This window comes from Petaurus breviceps, unplaced genomic scaffold, assembly GCF_028583685.1.
Source record: "Petaurus breviceps papuanus isolate PSGF00001 unplaced genomic scaffold, PetGlider_PUasm1.0 91133, whole genome shotgun sequence".
Lineage (NCBI taxonomy): Eukaryota > Metazoa > Chordata > Mammalia > Diprotodontia > Petauridae > Petaurus > Petaurus breviceps.
Window position 1 is genome coordinate 31,023,859 of NW_027187419.1, and position 24,404 is coordinate 31,048,262.

The following is a 24,404-nucleotide window of genomic DNA, read 5'->3' on the forward strand; positions in this document are numbered from 1 at the left end:
AATGATCTCTTTGTGTCTGGTTTTATTTCTAAGAACATTTCAAAGACCTCTTTATTATTGAATATTCATCTTTTTTCATTTATAGTTAAGCTCATATTTATAAGGTAAGTCATCTTGGGTTGCATCTTGAGCTCCATTGTCCTCTACAACACACAATTCCATTTCTTCCTACATTTTCTGGAGGCTACAAAGTATTCTTATGTTATTGAAATTTCCTTTCTTTGTTTGGGGGAAAAACGGGGAGAAAATTTGTAACTCAAAATCTGGTGGAAACGAATGATGTAAATCAGAAGTTAATAAAGCATTAAAAAAAAAGAAATTTCCTTTCTTTTGTCTTTGAAGATGTTTCTCCTTGTCACTTGAAGACTTTATTGTTCCCCAATGGAGTTGCTAAATATGACTGATATGCCTTTTGGAGTGTATAGACTTGGATATTTTTCTAGATGCAATCTCTAACTTCTTTCAATCGGCACTTTGTTTTCTGAAACTAGAAATTCTAGGTAGTTTTCTTGTATTATTTCTTGCATTATGGTATTCTTTTGGGATACTTATAATCCTTAAATAGTCTTTGCATCCTGTCCTTAATATCAATATGTTTTGCTTGTATGGGGGGCACATTTTTAGTGAGTCAGTCAATAAACCTTTATTAAGCACCTACTATGTGCCAGGCACTGTGCTCAGGATAGAAAGCACTGGGGATAGAAAATGTGGCAAGGAACATTTGTCCTCAAGGAACCCACAATCTAATGAGGGAGGAAATAAACAAACAAATATGTGCAAACAAGCCAAATACAGGAAAAATAGGAAATAATTAACAGAGGGAAGGCACTAGAACAAAGAAGGATTGGGAAAGGCTTCCCATAGAAGATAGAATTTTAGCCAGGATTTGAGAGAAGCCAGAAGGCAGAGAGCGGGGAGAGAGAGCATTCTAGTATGGATGACAGCCAGAGAAAAGGCTCAGAGCTGAGAAATGGAATATCTTATTGGAAGAAGAGCAAGGAGGCCAGAATTACTGGATAGATGAGTATGTGATAGGAAGTAAGGTGTAAGAAGACTGGAAGGGGAGAAGCCTGCCTAGGTTATGAAGGGTTTTTGAATACCATACATTTTATATTTTATCCAGGAAGCAATAGTAAGCCATTGGAGTTTATTGATTTGAGTATCATGATTGAACCTGTGTTTTAGAAAATCTCTTGGGTAGCTGAATGGAGGATAGACTGGAATGGGGGAATAATTGAGGCAGAATCACCTTCAGGCTATTGCAATAGTCTAGGTGTGAGTTGATGCATGAGGGCAGTGTCAGAGGAGAGAAGGGGACATGTTCAAGAGGTGTTGCAAAGGTGAAATCTACAAGCCTTGGCAACAGCTTTGATATGGTGGGATGAGAGATTGTGAGAAATCCAGGATATCTCCTAGGCTGCAAACCCAAAGAACTGGAAGGATGGTTGCCCTCTACAATAATAGGAAAGGTAGGAGTTGGGAGGCTTTAGAGGAAAAGATAATGAGCTCTGTTTGGGACATATTGAGTTTAAAATTTCTACTGGACATAAAGTTTGAGAAGTATGAAAGGCAGTTGGAGATGAAGGACTGAAGCTTATCAGAGAGATTGGAGCAAGAAAGGCAGATCTGAGAATCAATCAGCATAGAGATGGTAACTAAATTCATGGAAGCTAATGAGATCACCAAGTGAAGAAGCAGAGAGTTTTCTTTAAATGTTATTAGTTTTTGCTTCTCTTTCCTTCACATTGACCTTCACTTCTGTGTATATGCATCACCAATCAGTTGTCCTCTGCTTTGTTTCTTTAGTGAAACACCACCATGGATTAAAATTTTTCTATTCTGCCAATTATTTCTGCTATATGGGCTATATATTACATATATTGTGTATATATATAATTATAGGCTATAAATGCTGTTCTTACAATTCTCGTTTTTCTTTTAAATTGCTATTGTTGGTCTAGGCTCTCATCAAAATCCACAGAGTACCTTTTGCCTAATCAAGTGTCAGCAAATTTCTTCAGTTTGGAGTTTAGATCTCCAACGTCCTAGAAAGAGGGAGGGGGATTCAAGGGGTGGAGCTGTGTTCTGTTGTAAGTTGATCAATTGGTTCAGCTTGTGTAGACTTACTTCTAGTAGTGTGGTGGATGGAGGATGGGATGCTGAATAAGCACCACTTTGGTGTTAGTTCATGGAGTTTTTCATTTCTTTGGGTTCTTGGTGTCCTGGAGCATGGAGGCAGTTGAAATTGCTTTATCTCTGGGGCATAATTTCTATTTTGGAGAAGCTTGAGAGGTCATGAGGATCAGAGAAAATGTCTCAGTCTCGACTTTGTAGGTCACATGACCCCAAAGTCAAGGGTTCTCTCTCTCTGGAGACCTTCAAATAAAATCTAGATGTCTGCCTGGGTGCTTAATAAATGCTGATTGATTAATGTCTAGATAACTACTTGCTGGTGTATCACAGAGGAGAGTCTTGTTGAAGTACAAGTTGGGCTGGAGGTCCATTTTTTCTGATTCTGAGATACTGTGATAATTCATATATCCTGCTAACTTGTCTTTGATATACTTTCCATTGAAACCCCCTTTGTACCTGGGACCATAAAATCAAATATAGAGCTAGGAGGACCTTGGTGGTGGTGATAGTGGTGGTAGCAGTGGGGGAGCAGAGACGGATTATTATGTCTATGGTCTGAAGATTGTTCTAACTCTCTTCCCAGAGTCTCATGATCAAGGTGGCTACAGGATGACCAGTTTTATAGGCCACAACAACTCACAAAGACCATTAAATTAGATAAAAGTTATTAGTTGCATTGGTGGATGGAATACCCCAACAAAAAATTTTCAGATTCTTCATTCCTTTAGGTCATTTCTCACATAAAAATAATAAATCGCTGCTTGCTTATATTTAACATGGATCTGTTCATTGAGTTACCCACAATGGTGAGGTATCTCACAATTTAAAGACAACACTCTGCTAATTGCATAGACTTTTGTAAACTTATAGAAACTCCTCAGTGAAATACACGGACAATCAAAAGAATTTGGCCTGAATCCACCAAAAAAAAAAAAGTAGAAGAAGAAAGACTATTGCACAAACCATGGCATATAGTCAGATAAAATCTAATGATATAATATATATTGCAAAATATACACACACATTGCACATATATCACACACATGCTATATGTCAAAAGAAATAAATGCTATGTTATACACGAATGATTATCACGTGTATAAGTAATTTATTTTGCATGTGATGAACATGCAAACATATGCAAAATAGGTGACATTATGAATGTGAAATAAATGACATGTACATTATACAATTTGTTACATGTGTGTTTTATACTATTTTACATATCATACATGTGTCATACGTTGTATGCTATATGTGTATAGTATATGGGTTACATATGTATGTGTTTAATGCACTCATAGCTTTATGACTATACAAATTTTTTTCAAATCACTATATTTCAATGAATGAATCTGTGATCTCTTTAATATGGTACTACCTTCTAGTAGTACAGATCATGGCCAATCAACACCTTGTCAATTTTTCAATTCCTGCCTATGTCCTTTCATGAAGCTCCCGATGATCTACCAGCATACAGGCAGGTAGATTGCTCTTTTAATATTCCATGGATCAAATGAAATAATATTCATAAAGCACTTAATAGAAACTGACACATAGTAGGTACTTAGTAAAAGTTTTTTTTTTCCTTTTTCTCCTTCTATGGGTAACAGTGAAATACCTGAACCATCTATCTGTTACCTTTTGTTTTCCCTACATGGCTGTTCAACTTTCTTTTTGATCATGCATTGCTGAGGTGATATCCCTTACTGTTGTCCATTGAAGTACTTCTCTGATGTCTCCTTATGGCACGGACCTCCAAAGACTATGTCAGCAGAAAAGGACTTGGGTCCAAATACCAGCACTGCCATTGACTACTGCCATTTAGTACCCAGCTTTCTTATCTATAAAATGATAGGCTTGGGCTAGATGACCTCTGAGGCACCCTCTAGTTCTAAAATCTATGATACTATAGAAACTATAACTAAATTTTCTGAACTCCAAATGGAGACATGGGATCCAATGATAAAGGATATTCCTTTTTCAAACCCTCATTAAAAGTATATTTTTTAGGGGCGGCCAGGTGGCATAGTGAGTAAGAGCATCGGCCCTGGCATCGGGAGACCTGATATCAGTTCTGGCCTCAGATACTCGGCATCCACACAAAAATAACTGGCCGTGTAACCTTGAGCAAGTTACTTAACCCCAATTGCTTTAAAAAAAAAAGTGTATTTTTTTCCTTTGTTATGGAAAGATCTTCCCCCATTTCTTGAATGTATGGTCACTATACTTATAATACTCACAAGCACATATTACAACCCTGAGAGTGTTCCATTGGCTGGATCTCATATCAATAATACTTGTTGAGTAACTACTATGGACTCGACATTATTTGGTCCTCTGAAGGATATCAGAATAGTCTAAAACTAGTTCTCTGAGTAGCTTACACTCTGGTGGAGGAAACAAAATGTACAAAACATGACCATATATATCATTAGATGCTAACGGGAGTGGTGCCTGTGGTGAGCACTGAGGGTCCTGAGGATGGAGGAATTAGGACAGGTTCTTGGTGAATGATTCCAGTTGAGGTAAGACTCCATGTGGGCATAGGCCTGGAAGAACAAGTTGGATTTGGATTGATGGAGAGGAAAAACAATTCATGGTTAAGCTGGCTAGTACCAGCTCCCATTTCTATAGCACCCTAAAGTTTATGAAGTGCTTTCACTCAAAATAAACCCTGCAAATTAGGAAACACAAGTGTCACTTCCCTTGCCCCATTTTATGAATGAGAAAACTGAGCTTCAGAGAAGTTATGTGAACTGTCCATGATCACACAGCTAGTAGGTGTCAGATCCCAGAGTCCAATTTATATCTTCTGGTTCCAGGGCCAATATTCTCCAGTAGACCATGCCAGTTAACCTTGGAGCTTGTGGCTGAACTCTGTTCACATGTCCTTCCAGGGATATATCTTTCTCTTGTACCTTCCATTCAATCTTGCCATACAGTAAAAAACCAGAACTGAACTGGTCACCTTGTCATCTATGCACTCCATGCTCCTCTTCTCCCCAACCTGGATCACAGACTTTCAGACAGAACTCCAAAAACTAGCCTCCCCCTTTCATTAATTTTGGAACTTTGGGGAGGTATTGAGCTGGGGATGGAGGGGGAGTTGAATGATACTAATTGGTGAATGAGTGAGTGGACATTTACCCAACCCATTATATCACAGCTTCACATCTCAGCCTAGAAATCACTCCTCCCATCTTGTGATCTGCCCTATGACCATGAGTACATTTTCCCACTCCCACAATCCATGACTTAATCTGGGAACAGTAATCTAAGCAATCCCACCACAGCTAACAGAAAAGGGCAGTGACGATCTGTTGCTCTGTGGCTCCCCTCACAATCCCTGTAACTCCCCAGACTAAAATTTCCTTCCTGGCCACTACTCCCCATATGTGTGTATTAAAATGTAAGCTCCTTAAGGAAAGAGATTGTCTCACTTTATGTTGGTATCCCAGTGACCCACACAGCTCCTGGCTTTCTCTTCGGAGTCTACCAGTGCTCAGGTGCAGGCCTTCACTTCACATCTCGATTATTACATGAGCCAACTGGCTGGTCATCATGCCTCAACTCTCTCCACTCTCCACTCTCCACCTTCCACTCAGCTGTCAAAGTGACCTTCCTCTGACCATATCATCTCCCCATTTGGTCAACTCCACAGGCTCCCTGGGACTTATAGGATCAAATATAAAATCCTCTATTTGTCATCCAAAGCCCTTCACGACCTGGCCCTCTCCAACCTTCTCATTATTCTCACAGCTCTGCCCTCCCACCTACCCTGTAATTTCAGTGGTCTTACACTTATAGCCTCCTTGCTATTTCACAAATTTGACACATATCTCCCCACTCCAAGTGTTTTCCCTGGTTGTCCCCCACACCTGAAATGTTCTGCCTCCTCATCTCCATCTCCTGGCTTCCCTGGCTTCCTTCAAGTCTCAACTAAAATTGAATTTTCTGCAAGAAACTTTTCCCAATCCTCTTTAATCTTAGGGCTTTCCTTCAGAGATGATTCCCATTTTATCACATATATATCTTGTTTGTACATAGTTGTCTCTCCTTGTAAATTGTTCACTTCTTGAGGGCAGAGACTGTCTTTTACATTTTTGTGTATCCCCAGCATTTAGTCCAGTACCTGGTAAACAACAGGTGCATAATAAATGCTAGTTGACTTACTGGCACATAGTGAGTGTTTAATAAGTGCACATAGTAGACAGCAGCATGATACAGTGGGAAATACAGTGGATCTGGAATCAGATTACCTGGGTTTAAGTTCCACTTGTACCTATGTGACCTTAAGAAAGTTATCTGGGGGGCAGAGTCAAGATGGCAGAGTAGAAGCAAGACCTCTGCAGGGCTCCGGCTTCCACCTTCCCCAATCCATGTAAAAAGGGGACTCTAAACAAACTTTGGAGGTGCAGAACCCACAAAATGACACAGAGAAGCTAACCTTCCACTGAGGACAGCCCAGCAGACCAGCAGGAATCGGCCAGAGCAGTGCTCTGGGAGCCAAGCCCAGCCCCATGCTGAGGCTTTAGCCACAGGGCGGGCCTGACCAGCTGCAGGCTGGAGGGACTCCAGATCAGCAGCAGCTGTGGCCGTTTCCAGATTCATCAACACATAGATGTGAAGGACAAAGCGAGAGGTCAGTGCAGTCTGGACTTTGGGACCAGTAGTTGGGAGTATGTCAGCTTTTGCCCTTGGGGCGAGAAGCCACTGAGACGCCAGCACAGCCAGCCAGCACCACAAGGCAGCTTCAGCTCCTGGCCTACAGAGTGTAGGGGGACCAAGCACCAGTCTGAGGGGTAATAGCTCTTGCTTTAACCTGCTTGGATCTGGATTGCAGTCTAGGGTGGACATCTGGGGGTGCATGACCAGCTTGCCAGAGCATGTGGAGGCCTCAGAGAGGGCACCCAACTAATACCTCCAGCAGCTGAGAAAATCCCAGCATTTGGGACAAAAGCTTCCCTGTCTGGTGGCAGAGTCCTACTGTGGCAAAAAGCCCAGGGGTCAAGTGACTGAGGTGTGACATGACCAGACAAAGGAAGCAAAACAAACAGAAGACTCCAACATTAAACTCCTATTTTGGGGACAAAAAGGAGCAAAGCAGGGAACAGGAGGAAGACAATGAAGTCAGAACTCCTGCACCAAAAGCTTCAAAGGAAAATACGAGCTGTTTACAGGCCATAGAGGATCTTAAGAAGCAGATAAGAGAAGTGGAGGAAAAATTGGGAAGAGAAATAAGAATGATGCAAGAAAATTACAAACTGAGAGTCAACAGCCTGACTGAGGAAAATCACACCTTAAAAAACAGACAGACTCAATTGACAAAAGAGGCTCAAAAAGGCAATGAGGAAAGGAATGCCTTGAAAAACCAAATTTGCCAGATGGAAAAAAAATCTCAAAAGTTCAATGAGGAGAATCGTTCCCTCAGATTTAGACTGGAGCAAAGGGAAGCTAGTAACTTTAAGAGAAATCAAGATGATGTTAAACAGATCCAAACATGAAAGAATAGAAGGCAATGTGAAATATCTTGTGAGAAAAACCACTGACCTGAAAAATAGATCCAGGAGAGATAATTTAAAAATTATTGGACTACTTGAAAGCCATGATCAAAGAAAGAACCTAGAAATCATCCCCCAAGAAAATCTCAAGGAAAACTGCCCTGATGTCTTAGAACCAGAAGGCAAAATAGAGGTTGAAAGAATCCGCCGATCACCTCCTGAAAAAGATCCCCAAAAGAAAACTCATAGGAATATTATAGCCAGGTTCTGGAATTCCCAGATCAAGGAGAGGATATTACGACCAGCCAGGAAGAAACAATTTGAATACCGTGGAAACACAATCAGGATAACACAGGATCTGGCAGCTTCTACACTGAGGGATCGAAGGGCCTGGAATAGGATATTCCAGAGGGCAGAGGAACTGGGATTAAAACCAAGAATCACCTACCCAGCAAAACTGAGTATCATGTTTCAGGGGAAAATATGATCATTCAGTGGAATAGAGGACTTTTAAGCATTCTTAAGGAAAAAACCAGAGTTGAATAGAAAATTTGACATCCAGATACAAGAAGAAAGAGAAGCTTGAGAAGGTAAACAGGGAAAAGAAATCATAAGCCACTGATCAAAGTTGAACTATAAACATTCCTACTTGGAAAAATGATAATTGTAACTGATGAAACTTTTCTTACTATGAAAATAGTTGAAGGAAATAGAAATATACATGTATATATATATATGTCTATATAGGAGGGTATACAGGCGTATGAATACATGTGTGAATGTGTGCATATATGCTTACAGGTATACATAGATAGAAGGCACAGGACCAATTTAATAGGAAGGGATGATACTTAAAAGGGGAAATTAAGAGGTGAGAGAGGAATATAATGAGAGGAGATGGGGAGAGACAGAATGGGGTAAACTATCTCATAAAGAAGAGGCAAAGGAAAATGGTTACAATGGAGGGGAAGAATAGGAAGGTAAAAAGGGAATGGGTCAACCATATTCTCACTGAATTTGTCTAGGTAAGGGAATGACATACACACTAAATAGGGTATCTCACCCTACAGGAGAGTAGGGGGAAGGGGATGAGAAGGGGGACAATGGAAGGGAGGGCAGGCTGGGTGGGGAGGGAAGTTGGAAGCACTCTTTTGAAAAGGGACGGGATCAAAGTAGAGCATAGAACAAGTGGGTGGTGGGATAGGAGGGAGGGAAATATAGTCAGTCTTTTATAATATATCTACTATATTAATGTTTTCCATTAGCTACACATGTACAATCTATACTGAACTGCTTATCTTCCCAGTAAGGGTGGGTGACAAGGGAGGAAGGGGATGAATCTGGAATTCAAAGTTTTAAAATCAAATGTTTAAAACTATATATACATATATACTATTATTAATACTATCTTACATGTAATTGGGAAAGAAGATGAACAGGCACTGGGGAATAGAGATCCACCATGCCCTACTGGAAAAGTCGAAGGGGGTATGGGAGAAGATATGGCAGAGAGCAGATTGGAGGAGGGGATATCCTGTGGGACTGCTATTTTGGGGTGGTGGGTAGGGGAAAAACAGGGAGAAAATTTGTAACTCAAAATCTGGCAGAAATTAATGATGTAAATCAGAAGTTAATAAAGCATTTGAAAAATGAAAAAAAAAAGAAAGTTATCTGAATCTGAGGCTTCCAGTTCAGAACCTCACTTTCCTCATTTGTCAAATGATAGAGTTGGAGTAGCCAGTCTCTGTGGTCCCTTCTTGTTCTAGATTGGACCATGATCCTAATAAATGGATTTTCTTTTTTTTCATTCATTGATTCATTCATTGTAATACTTACTTCCCTGTCCCCAAACTTAACCCCAACCACTAGAACTATTGGCTGAGGGGGAAGAAATTAGAGGGAGACTATTCCTTTTGATTCATGTAAACCATTGAAAGACTCATTAGTTCTGCTCACATTTTAGAAGCTCTTGAAACTGGGTTAAGTAATTCCCAACCATACCCTTGGGCCCTGCCTTCTGCCTACTGAGTATACTTAGCTTTGGCTGAGCTTCTCCCAGTCACACCCTCCCATGACCCAGGTGGCTCTGGACATAAAGCCATATTCATCAACACAGGTGAGTCATAGCATTTCTCTCTGCAAAGGGTGGAAATTAAAGAGAAGTAAACTGTGACTTAATTCAATAACAACACTTTCTTGTAATTAAAACTATCCCAAATAGGAATGGATTGACTCAGTAGATGGTAGTGACTTACCCATTGATAGAAGTCTTCAAGTGAATGTTGGGTGATCGCTTGTCAGCCCACTTCCTTTTCAAGAATGGGTTGTACCCCAAAATCTTAGGTCTGGTTAGTAGCAAACATACAATGCTACTGTATTCCCTGTTCTACCATGGGACACTCAGTGACAAATTTAGACTTGTGCATTATTTAACTGAAAGGAGGGAAGACTCCTTGCTTGGGGGTACTTTTAAGTCTTTTAGGGGAAGGACCAAGAGGTGCAATTGACTGGGTGAGATGTGAAAACGTAGAAATTGGATGGAGCTAGCCAGCCAAACATTCACTGGCTACACCTGCATCTGGGAACCTGGTTCTTCCTCTCTTGCTAACACTTAGGCAACATGTCATCATCTGTTTTAACTGCACCTTCCTTGAGGTCATTAAACAGGATGTGGGGGCAGACAGGGAGTTTCCTTCCCACCCACCCAGGAAGACTGCCTGCTGCTTCAGCCATAAAGTGATGGATAAAGTTTGGTGCAGCCTTTTGATTGAGTCCAAGTTTTACAGAACAAATCCTTTTATTAAGGGGCTTTGTTCTATGAAGTTTGAATTCAGTCAAAGGGTCACACTCAAGGAACTAGAGGGCCACATGTGGCCTCGAGGCCGAAGGTTCCCCACCTCTGGATAAACCATTGAACTAAGAATTTAGAAGCTCTCCCAGGAGAGTCTTTGTCTTGAGCACAAATGGGAAGCATTCTTAGTCCTGCAGCATTTGCCTTGGCCCTCAATTGTCAGGAAGAAAGGTGGGGTGAAAGTCAAGGACCAACATGGGCAAGAAATTGTGAAATCAGGGGGGCGGCTAGGTGGCGCAGTGAGTAAAGCGCAGGCCATGGAGTCAGGATTTCGGTTCCGGTCTCAGACACTTAACACCCACACAAAATAACTAGCTGTGTAACCTTGGGCAAGTTACTTAATCCCAACTGCCCTCAAAAAAAAAATTGTGAAATCAGTTCCTTGCATCTTTAAATCACTCTCTTCTTCCCCACACTCAACTGCGAGACTCTCAGCAGGCTTGTCCCCAGGGAATATGGTACCTACAATACTTAGGTTAAGTGGCATTTTGCTCATGTTTGGTTAGCATGGTGCTGGCACACAGTAAATGCTTAATAATTACTGGTGGAGGCATCCTGAGTCAATAATAAATGTAAAGGTCATGTACTGAATTTCATGAACTTTACTTCTAAGTGACCTTTAGATCCTCACTCATAACTTAGACCCCTGGCCTACACATATCCAGCTGAAAATGGCCTTATTCAATGACAGAAGGTTTTCCCCATTAGCCAGGGACAGTGGGATCAGAATACTTGGGTGAGAAGGTGAGTAGGAGAGTATTAATTTACTGAGTCATTCAAAACAACAAATATTAGCACCTGATATGTTCAGAAGCAGGGAGGAGTGGTGAGGCTAATATTTGAGATACACAGTTTAGATAAGACAATCCTTGTCCTTATAGCATTTTCTTTTTTTTTTTTTTAAAGCAATTGGGGTTAAGTAACTTGCTCAAGGTTACACGGCCAGTTATTTCTGGGTGTGGTGCTAAGTATCTGAGCCCGGATTCGATCCCCAGGTCATCCCAACACTAGAGCTGGTGCTCTTACTCGCTGAGCCACCTGGCTGCCCCTAAGCAATTGGGGTTAAGTAACTTGCTCAAAGTTACACGGCCAGGTGTTTCTGGGTGGGTGCAAAGTGTCTGAGCTGGGATTCGATTCCCCAGGTCATTCTGACACTAGGGCCAGTGCTCTTACTCACTGTGCTACCTGGCCACCCCCCTTATAGCACTTTTAATCTAGATTTGGACATGGCTATCCTTAAGTAAAATTGTGGAGTTAATAAAGCTTGCTTTTAGAGTTATAGCAATTTTTTTTTAATTTCACGGACCCCTAGAGATTTTATAGACCAGGGGTTCTTAACTTGGAGTCCATAGATAGATTTCAGAGAGCTTGGATAGAGGAACAATTACATTTTTATTTTCATTAACCTCAAATTGAAATTTAGCATATCCTTCAACTATGAATGTAGACAGCAAACATTATTCTGAGAAGCAGTCCACAGGTTTCATCCAAGTGCCAGAGGGGTTCTTGATACAGAAAAACATGAAGAACCCCTGTTCTTGACCAACTTCCTTAATTCAGAGATGAGGGTTCTGAGGCCTAAGAGAAGTTATAGGAAAAGAGGCAAGCTGGGTGGTGAAGCAGATAAAGAAAGGCCAGAACCTGGAGTCAGAAAGCCCTATGACTGAATCCTGCCTTGGACACTTAAGAGCTGTGTGACTCTGGCTAGGAAAGTCATTTAAATTTCTCTCGGTCTCAGTTTATATATCTGGAAAATGAGGATAATAATAGCACCTACCTCATAGTTAGGGTTGTTGTGAGGATCAAATGAATTAACATATATGTAAAGTGGCTTGTAAATCTTAAAGCACCATATAAATGCTAGCTATTATTGTTGTTGAGTAGTTTCAGGTACAGCCAACTCTTTGTTACTCCATTTGGGGTTTTCTTGGCAAAGATACTAGAGTGGTTTGCCATTTCCTTCTCCAGCTCATTTTACAGATGAGGAAACTGAGGCAAACAGGGTTAAATGACTTGCCCAGGGTCACACAGCTTTTCAGTATCTAAGGACGTATTTGAACTCTGGTCTTCCTGACCCCAGGTCCAACACTCTCCACTGCACTCCCTTGCTGTTTTTATTAGTAATATTATCATATCATATCATATCATATCATATATAGTGTTGTATTATATTATATTACATTACATTGTATTGTGTTGTTATGTTATATTAATTATATTATATTATATTTATTATATTAGTATTGATAAGGTCAGGACTAGGAGCTCCCTAAACTGATGGAATCACAAGTCTGTCACTCCTACCCCTCCTCACCCTCCCACCTTCCAAACATTTTGCTAAGTGCTATAGTCCACCTAACCTGGAGTCAGGAAGACCTGACTAGCTGGGTGACCCTGGAACTCACTTCACTTCCTCCATTAGCTTAGGTTTCCTCATCTGTAAGATAACAAAAGCATTTACCTCATAGGGTTGTTTTCTTGATCAAATGAGGTAACATCTATACATTGATTTGCAAACTTTAAAGTGATATATAAATGCTAGCAATTATATATTTTTATTATTATTGCTTCATCTGTGACATGTGGCAAACTTTTCCATTCCTCCTCCTGTAAAACTTTTAAGGTAAAACATAGCCTTTTTTCTTCTTTCTTCTTTGTCCAACTGATTGGTCTAGTGAGAAGAACCCTTGAACTAGAATCAGACATAGGTGTAAATACAAAGATCACATGTGGGAGGTTTTTCTGGCCTTGTCTAGATCTGATTTCACAGCATTTCAAAGACAGTAGAGTGGATTACTCATCAAATCTGCTGCTTTAGCAGCTGACTGACAATTTAATTGCCTAGACACCACACTGATTTTTATGACACACACAACAAATAGAAATGATTTATATTATACATTATACATATATAATCATATGTTTTATATATGTATATATATAATATTCTCACAAGTAAATGGCCTAGGGGAAGTGGAAAGAAAAATACCAATTCTAGGGATTACTTCATTAATTGTTCAAGGCCATCCCTGTACTACAATGGAAAAGTGGATTCGGGGTCAGTGGACCTGGGCTTGAATCTTGACTTTACTACCTACTATCTGTTTGACCCATGGACAGATTATTTCACCTCTTGGCCTTAGTTTCCCCATCTGTAAAATTAGAGGAAAGCTTGGGTTTCTTCAGATTCCACTAAGCTCTAAATCTGTGTTCCCCCCAGCTACCCTGTCACCATTAGAAAACATCTCACAAACTTATTTTTGTCAACATGGAAATGTCTTTCTCTTTTCATTTTTATCCCCTTCCGCCTGGATTTTCAGTGTGATGTGGAAGAAAAAGTACTGTACTTGGAGTCAGAAACTCTGTGTTCAGGTCCCAGCTTTTCCAGTAATTACTCGTAACTCTGACTAAGTCAATTATTGATGGGGAAATTGAGGCCCAGAGAGGATATGTGACTTGCCTTAGGTTTGATGGGTTTGAAGGACTGAGCCCCTAGGGATAAGAGAGAATCCTTGGGGGCGAGGGAGAAATCCTGGGGGGCAAAGATAAGGTAAGTGGAGCTCAGGCATTTTACCTATAAAATAAAGGAAGTGGACAGATGGACTAGATGACCTCAAAGGTCCCATTCATCTCTAACATTGTAGGATTCTAATCTATGGCTCTCACTTTCTGGCTTTGTTCTGACCTAAAGAACAATGGTAACTTAATTAGGAATTACAGTGAAAGACCTGAAAAGATCACAAGTGAATAGGCTACTGTTCAGTCTATAGTCAAGGAGATGGTTATCTTCACATGCTTGAAGGGCTATACTATATGAGAAGGAGCAATGTGTTACCAGGTATAGCAGCCTGGTGTATAATACTGTAAGTGGGTGGTGTTGGCAACTAGGAGAACTGACTTCAGATTTTGACTCTTCTACTAAACAGTTCCATAATCTCAAAGAATATCACTTCTTTCTCTGAGCCTTAGTTTCTTCATCAGTAATATAAAGGGATTGGCCTAGATAACTTCTAAGGCCCCTTCTGCTGCTAAGAGTCTGATTCCATTGAGTTCCTATAGGTTGCTAAACTAACTAAACTAAACTAAACTAGGCCCTTCATCCACACTAATATAAATTCCTAGGTCAGGACATCGCCCACAAATTGTGCTGGCAGCCACCAATACTGTAGTATAATTTGTGGGTGCTGAAAACTTTCCCAACCCCATAATATTTCATTACTGGTCTACCACAGGGCAAGAAATCCTCTCACATTATTTACTCTCAATTTAATGAATTAACGACCCTAGTTAGAATATAAATGTTTTCTGGGAACATGAAATTATTAGCAGTTTAACATGGACTTTACTTAGCAACTAAACTCTAGTTCTATCACCTCGTAAGGAATGAGACATAGGATAGAGATATACAAGGGAGTAAAAGAGGCCAGAGAATGCTTTGCCACTAGGCACTGGGTGTGGTGTGCGACTGTTTGGCTCTAACCTTCTGGAGACCAATTATGAGGCCTTCATTTTGCTGATGGGGAAACTGAAGCTCTGGGCCCCTATGGGTGAGAGAGAATCCTGAAAACAAAATTTTATAATTCACAATTTTGCCAAAAGATTAATCCTCTTTTTTTCCATTAAAAGCATTCTGTAATGCCTCATGGGAGTGTGGGAGTTTCCATGAGGTTAGTCTGAGATCTCAAGGGTTAGGCTAAGGAGCCACATAACAAGTTCTATGGAACCGGAAAAGCTTCCCATCTAGACCCCACCTCCCTTGTTTATCAAGGACCAGCCTCACCAAGTTTGGAAAGGTTTATCACATGAAAGGTGGCCACCAGGGGATAAATTCTTTTGGCCACAGAAACTCATGAATACCATCTCCTAAGATAGAGAGGGGTTATGATTTCTGTTGGTAGAGGGTGGATGTGCACCTCAGCAAAATCAAACACTCATGGATTGGCATAGACCTATTTACCACCTTTGATGTTTTGGTGACTGCCATATCCTGTGCCATTAACATCTTCAACCACCTGCTCTGGCTGTGTTGAGTAGCAGGCCGGTCCAGTGACAAGAACATTGAACATAGTCATTAGACATGTATCTCAGCTCTGGCCCCTTATCAGTGTCAACTTGGGCCAAGTCACTCTCTGAACCTGAGCTGACTCTTAAGGGAACGGTAAAATTTGTGTGGCCTATCTCACAGTGTGGTTGTAAGGATGGACCTAGAATAATGTATATAAAGTGATTCACAGCTGGAGAGTGTTTATCTATAAATATTAGCTATTATCCTTCTGGATCTATCCTTACAACTCCCAAATCTCCTGTTTCGTGTTGCAGGCCAGGGAGTATCACTGACCATTCCACAGCCTAACATCAACGCCACAGTGGCCCAAGACATTCTACTCTCAGTTGAGTATTCATGCCATGGAGTGCCTACCATTGAGTGGAAATACACATCTTACTGGGGGATGCAAAAAATCGTGGAGTGGCAACCTGGAACCCAAGCCAACGTCTCCCAAAGTCATAAGGATCGAGTCTGTACATATGACAATGGTTCAATTCAGCTCTTCAGGGTAGGTGTGAGGGACACCGGCTACTACACAGTCACTGTGACCGAAGGACTGGGAAGCAGCCAGTTTGGTATTATTGTGCTCCATGTGTCTGGTAAGGAGGCCCCTAAGGGTCCTTCCACATCTAATCTATCAGAGAATGTGTTTGGGGCACACTTCATACTCTTAGGAGAAATGATCTCTCCTCCTTTCCTCCCTCACTCTCCTTTTAGAGATTCTCTATGAAGATCTACACTTTGTGGCAGTCGTTCTGGCTTTTTTGGGTGCCGTGGCCACGGTGTTAATCAGCCTCATGTGGGTCTGTAATAAGTGCTCATACAAATTCCAGAGGAAGAGGAGACACAAACTGAAAGGTAATCAGTCCTCTGGGTCTTGTGATCTGGGTCTTCTTGTTTTCTAGGACAATCTTGGCATTAATGTCAAGTTTTCAGGTAATTTTTTTGGATCCAAGACCTGTGATTTCATCAGTTTAGGAAGTTCCTGGTGAGGAAATTTCTCTACTGTTCTAGATTGGTGCATGCATTCTCTGCAATTTATAACCTGGCACATTAAGAGGTTAAGTGACGGCTAGGGTCACACACAGACAGTATATGCCACAGGCAGGACTTGAACCCATGTCTTTCTGACTCAGAGGCCAGCTTTTTTCTTTTTCTTCTTCTTTTAGCCTTAAAAACAATTTTTTTTTAAATTTTAAGCTCTGAATTGTCTCCCTCTCTCCCCACTCCAAAGAAGGCCACCATTTGAAACATATACACACACACACAAACACATAGACATATATGTAAAATCATGCTATCCATACTTCTATTTATCAGTTTTTTCTCTGGAGGTGGATAGCAACTCCTTTCATAGATCCTTTGTTGTTGATTTGAATATTTATATACTCATAATAACTTAGTCATACACAGTTGTGCTTAGATCAATATTGCTCTTACTGTATACAATGATCTCTTGGTTCTGCTCATTTTTTCCCCCTTTTTGGAGGCAATCAAGATTAAGTGACTTGCCCAGGGTCACACAGCTAGTAAGTGTCTGAGGCAGGATTTGAATTCAGGTCCTCCCAACTCCAAGGCCAGAACTCTATCCACTGTTCTACCTAGGTGCCCCAGTTCTGCTCATTTCACTCTTCATTATTTCATGCAAGTCTTTATATGCTTTTCTAAAATGAAACTGCTTATCATTTCTTAAAGCATAGTAGTATTCCATTATAATCATATACCACAACTTGTTCAGCCATTCTCCAACTGGGGGGCATCCCCTCAATTTCCAGTTCTTTGCCATCACAAAGAGAGTTGCTGTAAATATTTTAGAACATATAGGCTATTTTCCTTTTCCCCTGATCACCTTGGGAAAGTGACCTAGTAGTGGTATTGTTGGGTCAAAAGGTAATACACAAGTTTTTAAAACTCTCTAGACATAATTCCAGATTGCTCTCCAAAATGGTTGGATCAGTTCACAGTTCCACCAACAGTGTATTATTGTCCCAATTATTCCACATCCCACCCAACTTTTGTCCTTCCCCCCTCTATCATTTTAGTCAATCTAATAGGAGATATTTCAAAGCTGTTTTAATTTGCATTTCTCTAATCAATGATTTAGAGCATTTTTTCATATGACTATAGATAGCTTTGACGTTTTCATCCAAAAACTGCCTGTTCATATCCTTTGACCATTTATCAATTGGGAATGACTCATATTCTTATAAATTTGACAAAGTTCTCTACATATTTAAGATATGAGACCTCTTTCAGAGGAACTATCTATAAAAGTTTTTCCCAAATTTTCTGCTTTTCTTCTAATCTTGGCTACGTTGGTTTTATTTGCACAAAACATTTTTAATTTAATATAATAAAAATGATCCATTTTATATCTCATAATGCTTTCTTTCTCTTGTTTAGTCATAAATTCTTCTCCTATTCATAGGTCTAATAGGCAATGTGTTCCTTTTTCTTCTAATTTACTTACAAATATCTCCCTTTATATCTAGGTCATATATCCATTTTGACCTTATCTTGGTAAATGGTATAAGATAGTGGTCTATACCCAATTTCTGCCAAATTGCTTTCTAGTTTTTCCCAAAATCTTTTAACAAATAGTGAATTCTTATCTCATAAGCTTAATTCTTTACATTTGTCAAACACAAGCTTATTGTGACCATTTACTACTGTGTATTGTATGTCTATTCTGTTCCAAGGATCCACCTATTCTTAGCTAGTACCAGATAGTTTTGATAATTACCACTTTATAATACAGTTTAAGATCTAAATGTGCTGCCTCTTTCACACATTTAATATGTTATTCATTTTCAGAAAGCACAACTGAAGAGATTGAGCTGCAAAATATTGACTGTTAGCCAAGTCTGGGCTGAAGGACATTCCTACCTCAAGAGAAAAGACTTTTGATTTTAAATGAAACAAGCAAACAAAACTAAGCGCCCACCCCCGCCACCCTCTCCAGCTTGAGCACGTTTTTGTACAGATCTTTTTTCACAGGATGGAACTTCATCCCTGATGAGTGATCCAAGGACACATGAAAATTTACAGGTCTGACCAAGGGGGAGGAGAAGGACCCTGGTTGAATAGGGCATCAATCACTTCCTACCCTTAAGCTGAAATCTTGCGGAAAGTTGTGTTAGGCTGTAAACTTTTTGCAACAGAATTTGATCCAACAACTCCACTTGGCTATATCTTCAGTCCAATAATGGTCCATAGACAATGTCCTCTGAAGGAAAACACCAAATTAAGATGGAAAAGAGGTACTAAGAAATGGACAGACCCATGCTAACCCTCCTCATACTATGCTTTAAGTGTGGTGACAAGGTCATATGAAGCTGTTGTTGCTGAGTTGTTTCAGTCATGTCTGACTCTTTGTGACTTCATTTGGGATTTTCATGGTAAAGATACTGGAGTGGTTTGCCATTTCCTTCTCTAGCTCATTTTACAGATGAGGAAACTGAGGCAAATAGGGTTAAATGACTTACCTAGGGTCACACAGCCAATGTACAGGGCCAGATTTGAACTCACAAAGATGAGTTTTCCGGACTGCAGGACTAACACTCTATCCACTGGGTCACATATAGGAGGAAGTACCATATTAAAAAACAAATAAAAAAACCCCACAAAACCCTGAAGTGACCTATAGACTTGGTGTGTACACAACTACACATTTGTGTGCGCACACTATGAACACAGTGTACCAGAAACAGGACCTACTTCTCTGCATTCTTCATATCCCATATAGCCAATTACCTGCTTTACTGTAATGTATCACTCAGTACAAATTGTACCCATTGCAGTGGCCCTAAAAGGAAATCCTAAAATATAGGTAATCTTTGATTTCTGAATGACTACACATACAAAGAACTACCACCTCCCCTGCCCGCCACCAGAACCTGAGCAGTTGAGAGATTTTAATAGGCTGAAAGCTATACATGAGTCAGCAATGTGACTTGGCAGCCAAAAAGAAAACCTAATGCAATCTTGGGCTGCATTAACAAAGGCATAGCATTCAAGACAGAAGAGATGGCAGTCCTGAGCACTCTGCAATATTTTGTTCAGTTCCAGGCACCACATTTTGGGAAAGACACTGGCAAGCTAGAGTGACATGAGGAAGGTGACCAAGAGATGAGAGTACTGGATATATCAGTCCACATAAGGACATAGTCCAACCTGTAAGAACTGGGAATGTTTAGCCTAGAGAAGAAAAATTTGGGTGGAGCATGACTGCTATCTTCATTTAAATAGCTTTCATAAGGAAGAGTGATTAAATTTGTTGACCTGAGGGAAAAACTAGGGGCAGGGGGTAGAAGTCACAGAACTGAAGATTTTACTTTGATTTAAGGAAAAAATATGGTTAACAATTTGGTGTCCAGTGTGGAGTGGGCACATTTCCTTGGCCTTTTTAAACAGGGGCTAGATAACCATTTAAGCAGGGCTGTGTGGTAGGCTGGATAAAACCATCCCTAGCTGGGCAAACCCTAGACAAACCTTTCAACATCCCCATGGGCCTGCATTTTTCTCATCTGTAAAATGTTTGGGGGGGGGGGACTAGATGGCCTCTGGGGTCCCTTTCAACTCTTAAATCAACAATCCTCTGACCTCTGAGGACCCTTCCAACTCTGAGATGCTTTGATTGGTTAAGTCATGGAAGCTGTAATAAAAAAAAAAAGTCTTAGAGTTGTCAAGAAGTTATGCTTTATGAAGTAAAGGAAGGAAAGAAGCTGTGAAAAGAAAGGGACGGCAATGTAGGGCAACATAAGGGCACTGAACACCTGGGGGAAAGGTACCCGCAGCTGGGGAGGCGGGGGGAGTTCCAGAAAGGATTGTTGAGGATAACCACAATAAACTTATTTAACAATTTTGTTTAGGGTTAACACAAGAAAGCTCTTCTTTTTCTTATTGGACTGCATTGGCAGAACTCTTAATAATACTTATCCTTCAGTTTGGGGTTAAATAAGCTTTTGTGGGTTATCCTGGGAACTTAAGTCTCTGTCTTGCTTCTGTGAGAAAATGCATTCTCAGTTCCAAAGAACCAAATTACAAATGTTCATTTGGAACACAGCTCTTTCATAGGAGACTGCTGGTTTTCAGCAATACAAATAGGAAAACAAAAGTTTGGACTCTAGTACTGGCCTGCATTTATTTCACTTCTTCAGGCTAAGTTTCTCTGCTACACAGGACTAATAAACACTTTAATCCTAAACTACCTCATAGCCAGATTATAAAGTAGAAGCAAAGGAAGTTTGTAAAGCTCACTGTTCTTGAAAATAAAGTGTCACATGCAAAAATTTCTCAATATGTAAGGTCCTTGAGGGCAATAGCATTTCATTTTTCTATTAATATTCCCAGTGCCTAGTAGTAGTGTCTTGTGCATAGCAGAATCTTAATAAGTACTTGTTGAATTCTGAATGAATGGGGGAATATTACAGAAAAGGGGGAAAATAATCAAAGAACTATGTCAAATGGGCAGTCCATAATGGGAACAGAAAAATGCCATTGATACCTGGGAGTTCAGATATCTAGAACCATTGGCTGGAAAGATAGTTTGGGGGAAGGATTAACAATTTAAAATATTCCTATTTTTGTTTTGTGAAGGAATTCTGCCTTTTTCCACAATAGGAAAATATTTTCTTAGGGATAAGCAGTTAAAAGTAAATCAAATCATAAGTTATATTCCATACTGTAAAAAGATAGGACTGTGCTAAAGAGGGAAATAAAACCTAAAACCTGATCCCTGACTGTTGGTGTCCAAATAAATATACTCCTTCAGAGAGAAAAGATAGAGGTTAGCTAGGTGGCGCAGTGAATAGAGCACCAGCCCTGGAGTCAGGAGGACCTGAGTTCAAGTTTGACCTCAGACATTTTAACATTTACTAGCCATATGACCTTGGGCAAGTTATTTAACCCCAATTGCCCTGCCTTCCTCCCCTCCAAAAAGAAAAAAAAGAGAAAAGACAGAAAAAAGGGGTTACTAAACTGTACATAAGGATTACTACAGACTTAGTTTTAAAATGTATAATCTTTTACTCTACTTTTATTTTGCTAAATATTTTCTAATTCCATTTTATTCTGGTTCTGCCTACACTCCAGATTGTTTCAGCCAGCCAGTGGTGTCTTTTGACACTTGTGCTCTACGGATCCTTCTCCCCAATTTATAGATAAGGAAATTCTGGTTAAGGAAGATAAAGTGATTGCCCTAGTTCACACAGCTAGAAAGTTATCAGGCCCAGTATTTGGACTCGGGAATTCCTGACTCACATTTTTTCTGCTATGCTGCACTGCCCTCAATGACTTTACCATGTACTGAGGATTAGTAAAACTGTACAGAAAATTCTGAAATGTACAAAAATGTTGTTGAAATAGTAAATGAAAATGAAGTTGGTGTTTAATTTTTTTCTTCTCCTATATGACTAACCACTAGTAAAGCCTATTAATGAATAGACTGCAATTCATCCGCCCTTATCTTTTCATTCTCTGTGATTCTTGTCCATGTTCTATGGACAAGCTCCATGGATCTATGTGAGGTTCTAGGGACCCTCTAATAACAGCAAGCATTTCTATAGCACCTACTGTCTGCTGGGCACTGTGCTAAGCACTTTACAGATATTATTTCACAACCACCATTTTACAGTTGAGTAAACTGAGGCTTGGTAACTTGCCCAAGATCACAAAGCTACTAAGTGCTGAAGTCAAATTTGGAGTCTCTCTGACTCCAAGTCTGATGCTCGTATCCACCTAGGGCACCCTAGCAGTCTCTAGGGAGGCTCCACTCTGTGGACTAAAGGCCTTCTGCCAGTATGGCCCTTTTTACATTTCAAAGGTACCAAAGGTGACTCAGGTCATCTGTTTTTCCTAACTCACACCAGGACTAGGCCCACCTACTTTTTCCAATCACATCTAAAATGTAGTACCCAGAACCAGAGTACTCCAGCAGATAAAGCCTTGCTGATACAATCTGCTTGAAAGCCTCACACGCAAGAGAAGAGAGCTTGGTAGCTTCTGTTTTTATCAGGGATGTCAGAAATCTCCCAGCTGGTAAAACAAGAGAGCTCAGCAAGCTCTAGGCACATAGAGGGTGAAAAAATCTATTGGGAAAGAAAGAAGTCCGCTTTTTCCCTAGTGGGTGCAGAGCTTTGGGCCAGAGAAGCACAAAGAAGTATCCAGAGTAGAAGGGGAGGTCACTAGAACGAACGAATGAAAGTCTTGCTGGCCATGGGGATTCCTCACAGAGAAGACATGCAACAGCAGCTTTTCTTTCCTCTAACATTTAGCAAGGATCGGCCAAGTGTGGTGGGAATACTGGTCAAGTCCTGGATCTTGTAGTTTAGGTTGTAGTAAGGCCTAGCGTCCAGGCCTAGAGAGGTAAAAAAGGCCCTGCTCTACCCTAGTGAGTACACATCTGGGGTGCTGTGTTCAGTTACACCCAAAGAAAGATAGCCTGTGGAGTGAGGGTGTTAAGAATGGAGAAGACTAAGGAGTGAGAGTGAAAAACATCTTTATATTATTGAAAGGAAATCCCTGGAAAAGGGATTACATATGCTATGGCTGGCCCAGAGGACCAAAGATGTAGGTAGATAGGTAGCAATCTAGCATTTCTGCTATTTGCTCCTCACAAAGGCCCTGTGAAGTAGATGCTATTATCTCCATTTTACAGATAAGAAAACTGAGGCTGAGAGGTTAAGTGAACTGGGCACAATCACACAGCTAGTAAGGTGTCTGGGGCAGTAGATGGATTCAGATCTTCCTGGCTCTAAGTCCAGGCTTCTAGTCACTGTATCACAACTAGATGCCTAATAAGAATGAGAAATGGAAGATAAAGTTGCAAAGAGGTAAACTTAGACATGCTGTAAGGAAAAACTTTCTAATGATATCAGTTATTTAAAAGTAAAGTGATTCTTCAAGAGGTAAAAGGTTCCCCTCCCTGGAAGTCTTCAAGCAAACACTGGGGGTAACCATCTGTGGGGTATGTCATGGAGGGGATTCCTGCACAGGAACAGATGAGATAGGAGTTGATGGTCTCTGACATCCCTTCCAACTGTGATGGTCCCTTTGGAAGACTGCTGACTGTCTCAAATTCCAGCTGAACACAAGCATCTTGTCTACAAAACAAATGTTAATGAGAATTCTTTTTTTGCTCTTTGGAGGGTGGAAGGCAGGCAATTGTGGCTAAGTGACTTGTCCAAGGTCACATACATACTAGTGTTAAGTGTCCGGCCAAATTTGAACTCAAGTCCTCCTGACTCCAGGGCTGGAGCTTTATTCACTGTGCCACCTAACTGCCCCAATGAAATTTCTTTAGCCCCCATCAATGAGAAGGCAGCAGTGGTAGAAACTGGTTTCAATCTCTTTTACCATAAGGGATTATTTGTTTCCTCTACCTCAGATGCCAGTGTTAGTCTCTGGGTAATAATTCTGTCAGACAATAAGCTAGTTAGTATAATGCTACTGAAAAATCTAGTTACATGGTAGGTTCCTTACAAAAACTGTTCATGGATGAATTAATTTTCTGTTACCACCCTCACACCTCTCCTCACAAATCACATAACTGCTCCTTCCTGATACTCACCCCAAGTCTCTCAAGCTGTATAGAGGTAAAGGGGGTACATGGGAAAGCAGCAGCAGGGTCACCAGTAAAGATACACCATAGCAGTCCTTGCCCTTCCCTCCTTTTCTACATGGCAATGATTTTTCCACACACAGCAGACACTTATGACTTTTTGCAGAACTTAATCCTTATAATAAAGCTGAGTTACAACAGGCTTTTTAACTGTATGGTCATTTCCAAGGAATAAAGAAATTTACATTTAATTCTCTTTTTCTTTAGTTTTCTAGACATGCCCACCTAAGCAAAGCCAGTCAGGTGATA

At 40.4% G+C, this 24,404-nt stretch overlaps 1 protein-coding gene across 1 annotated transcript in view; it reads left to right on the forward strand.

Annotated features, from left to right (window-relative positions):
• VSTM5 (V-set and transmembrane domain containing 5) overlaps positions 1-21,465 on the forward strand; it is a 39,576-nt gene extending 18,111 nt beyond the window's left edge. The window contains exons 2-4 of the mRNA XM_069079968.1: positions 15,808-16,134; positions 16,253-16,393; positions 18,350-21,465. Of these exons, the coding sequence (XP_068936069.1) occupies positions 15,808-16,134; positions 16,253-16,393; positions 18,350-18,393 (512 nt within the window). The 3' untranslated portion in view covers positions 18,394-21,465. The remainder of the gene's footprint in view (positions 1-15,807; positions 16,135-16,252; positions 16,394-18,349) is intronic.
• Positions 21,466-24,404: the final 2,939 nt, after the last annotated feature.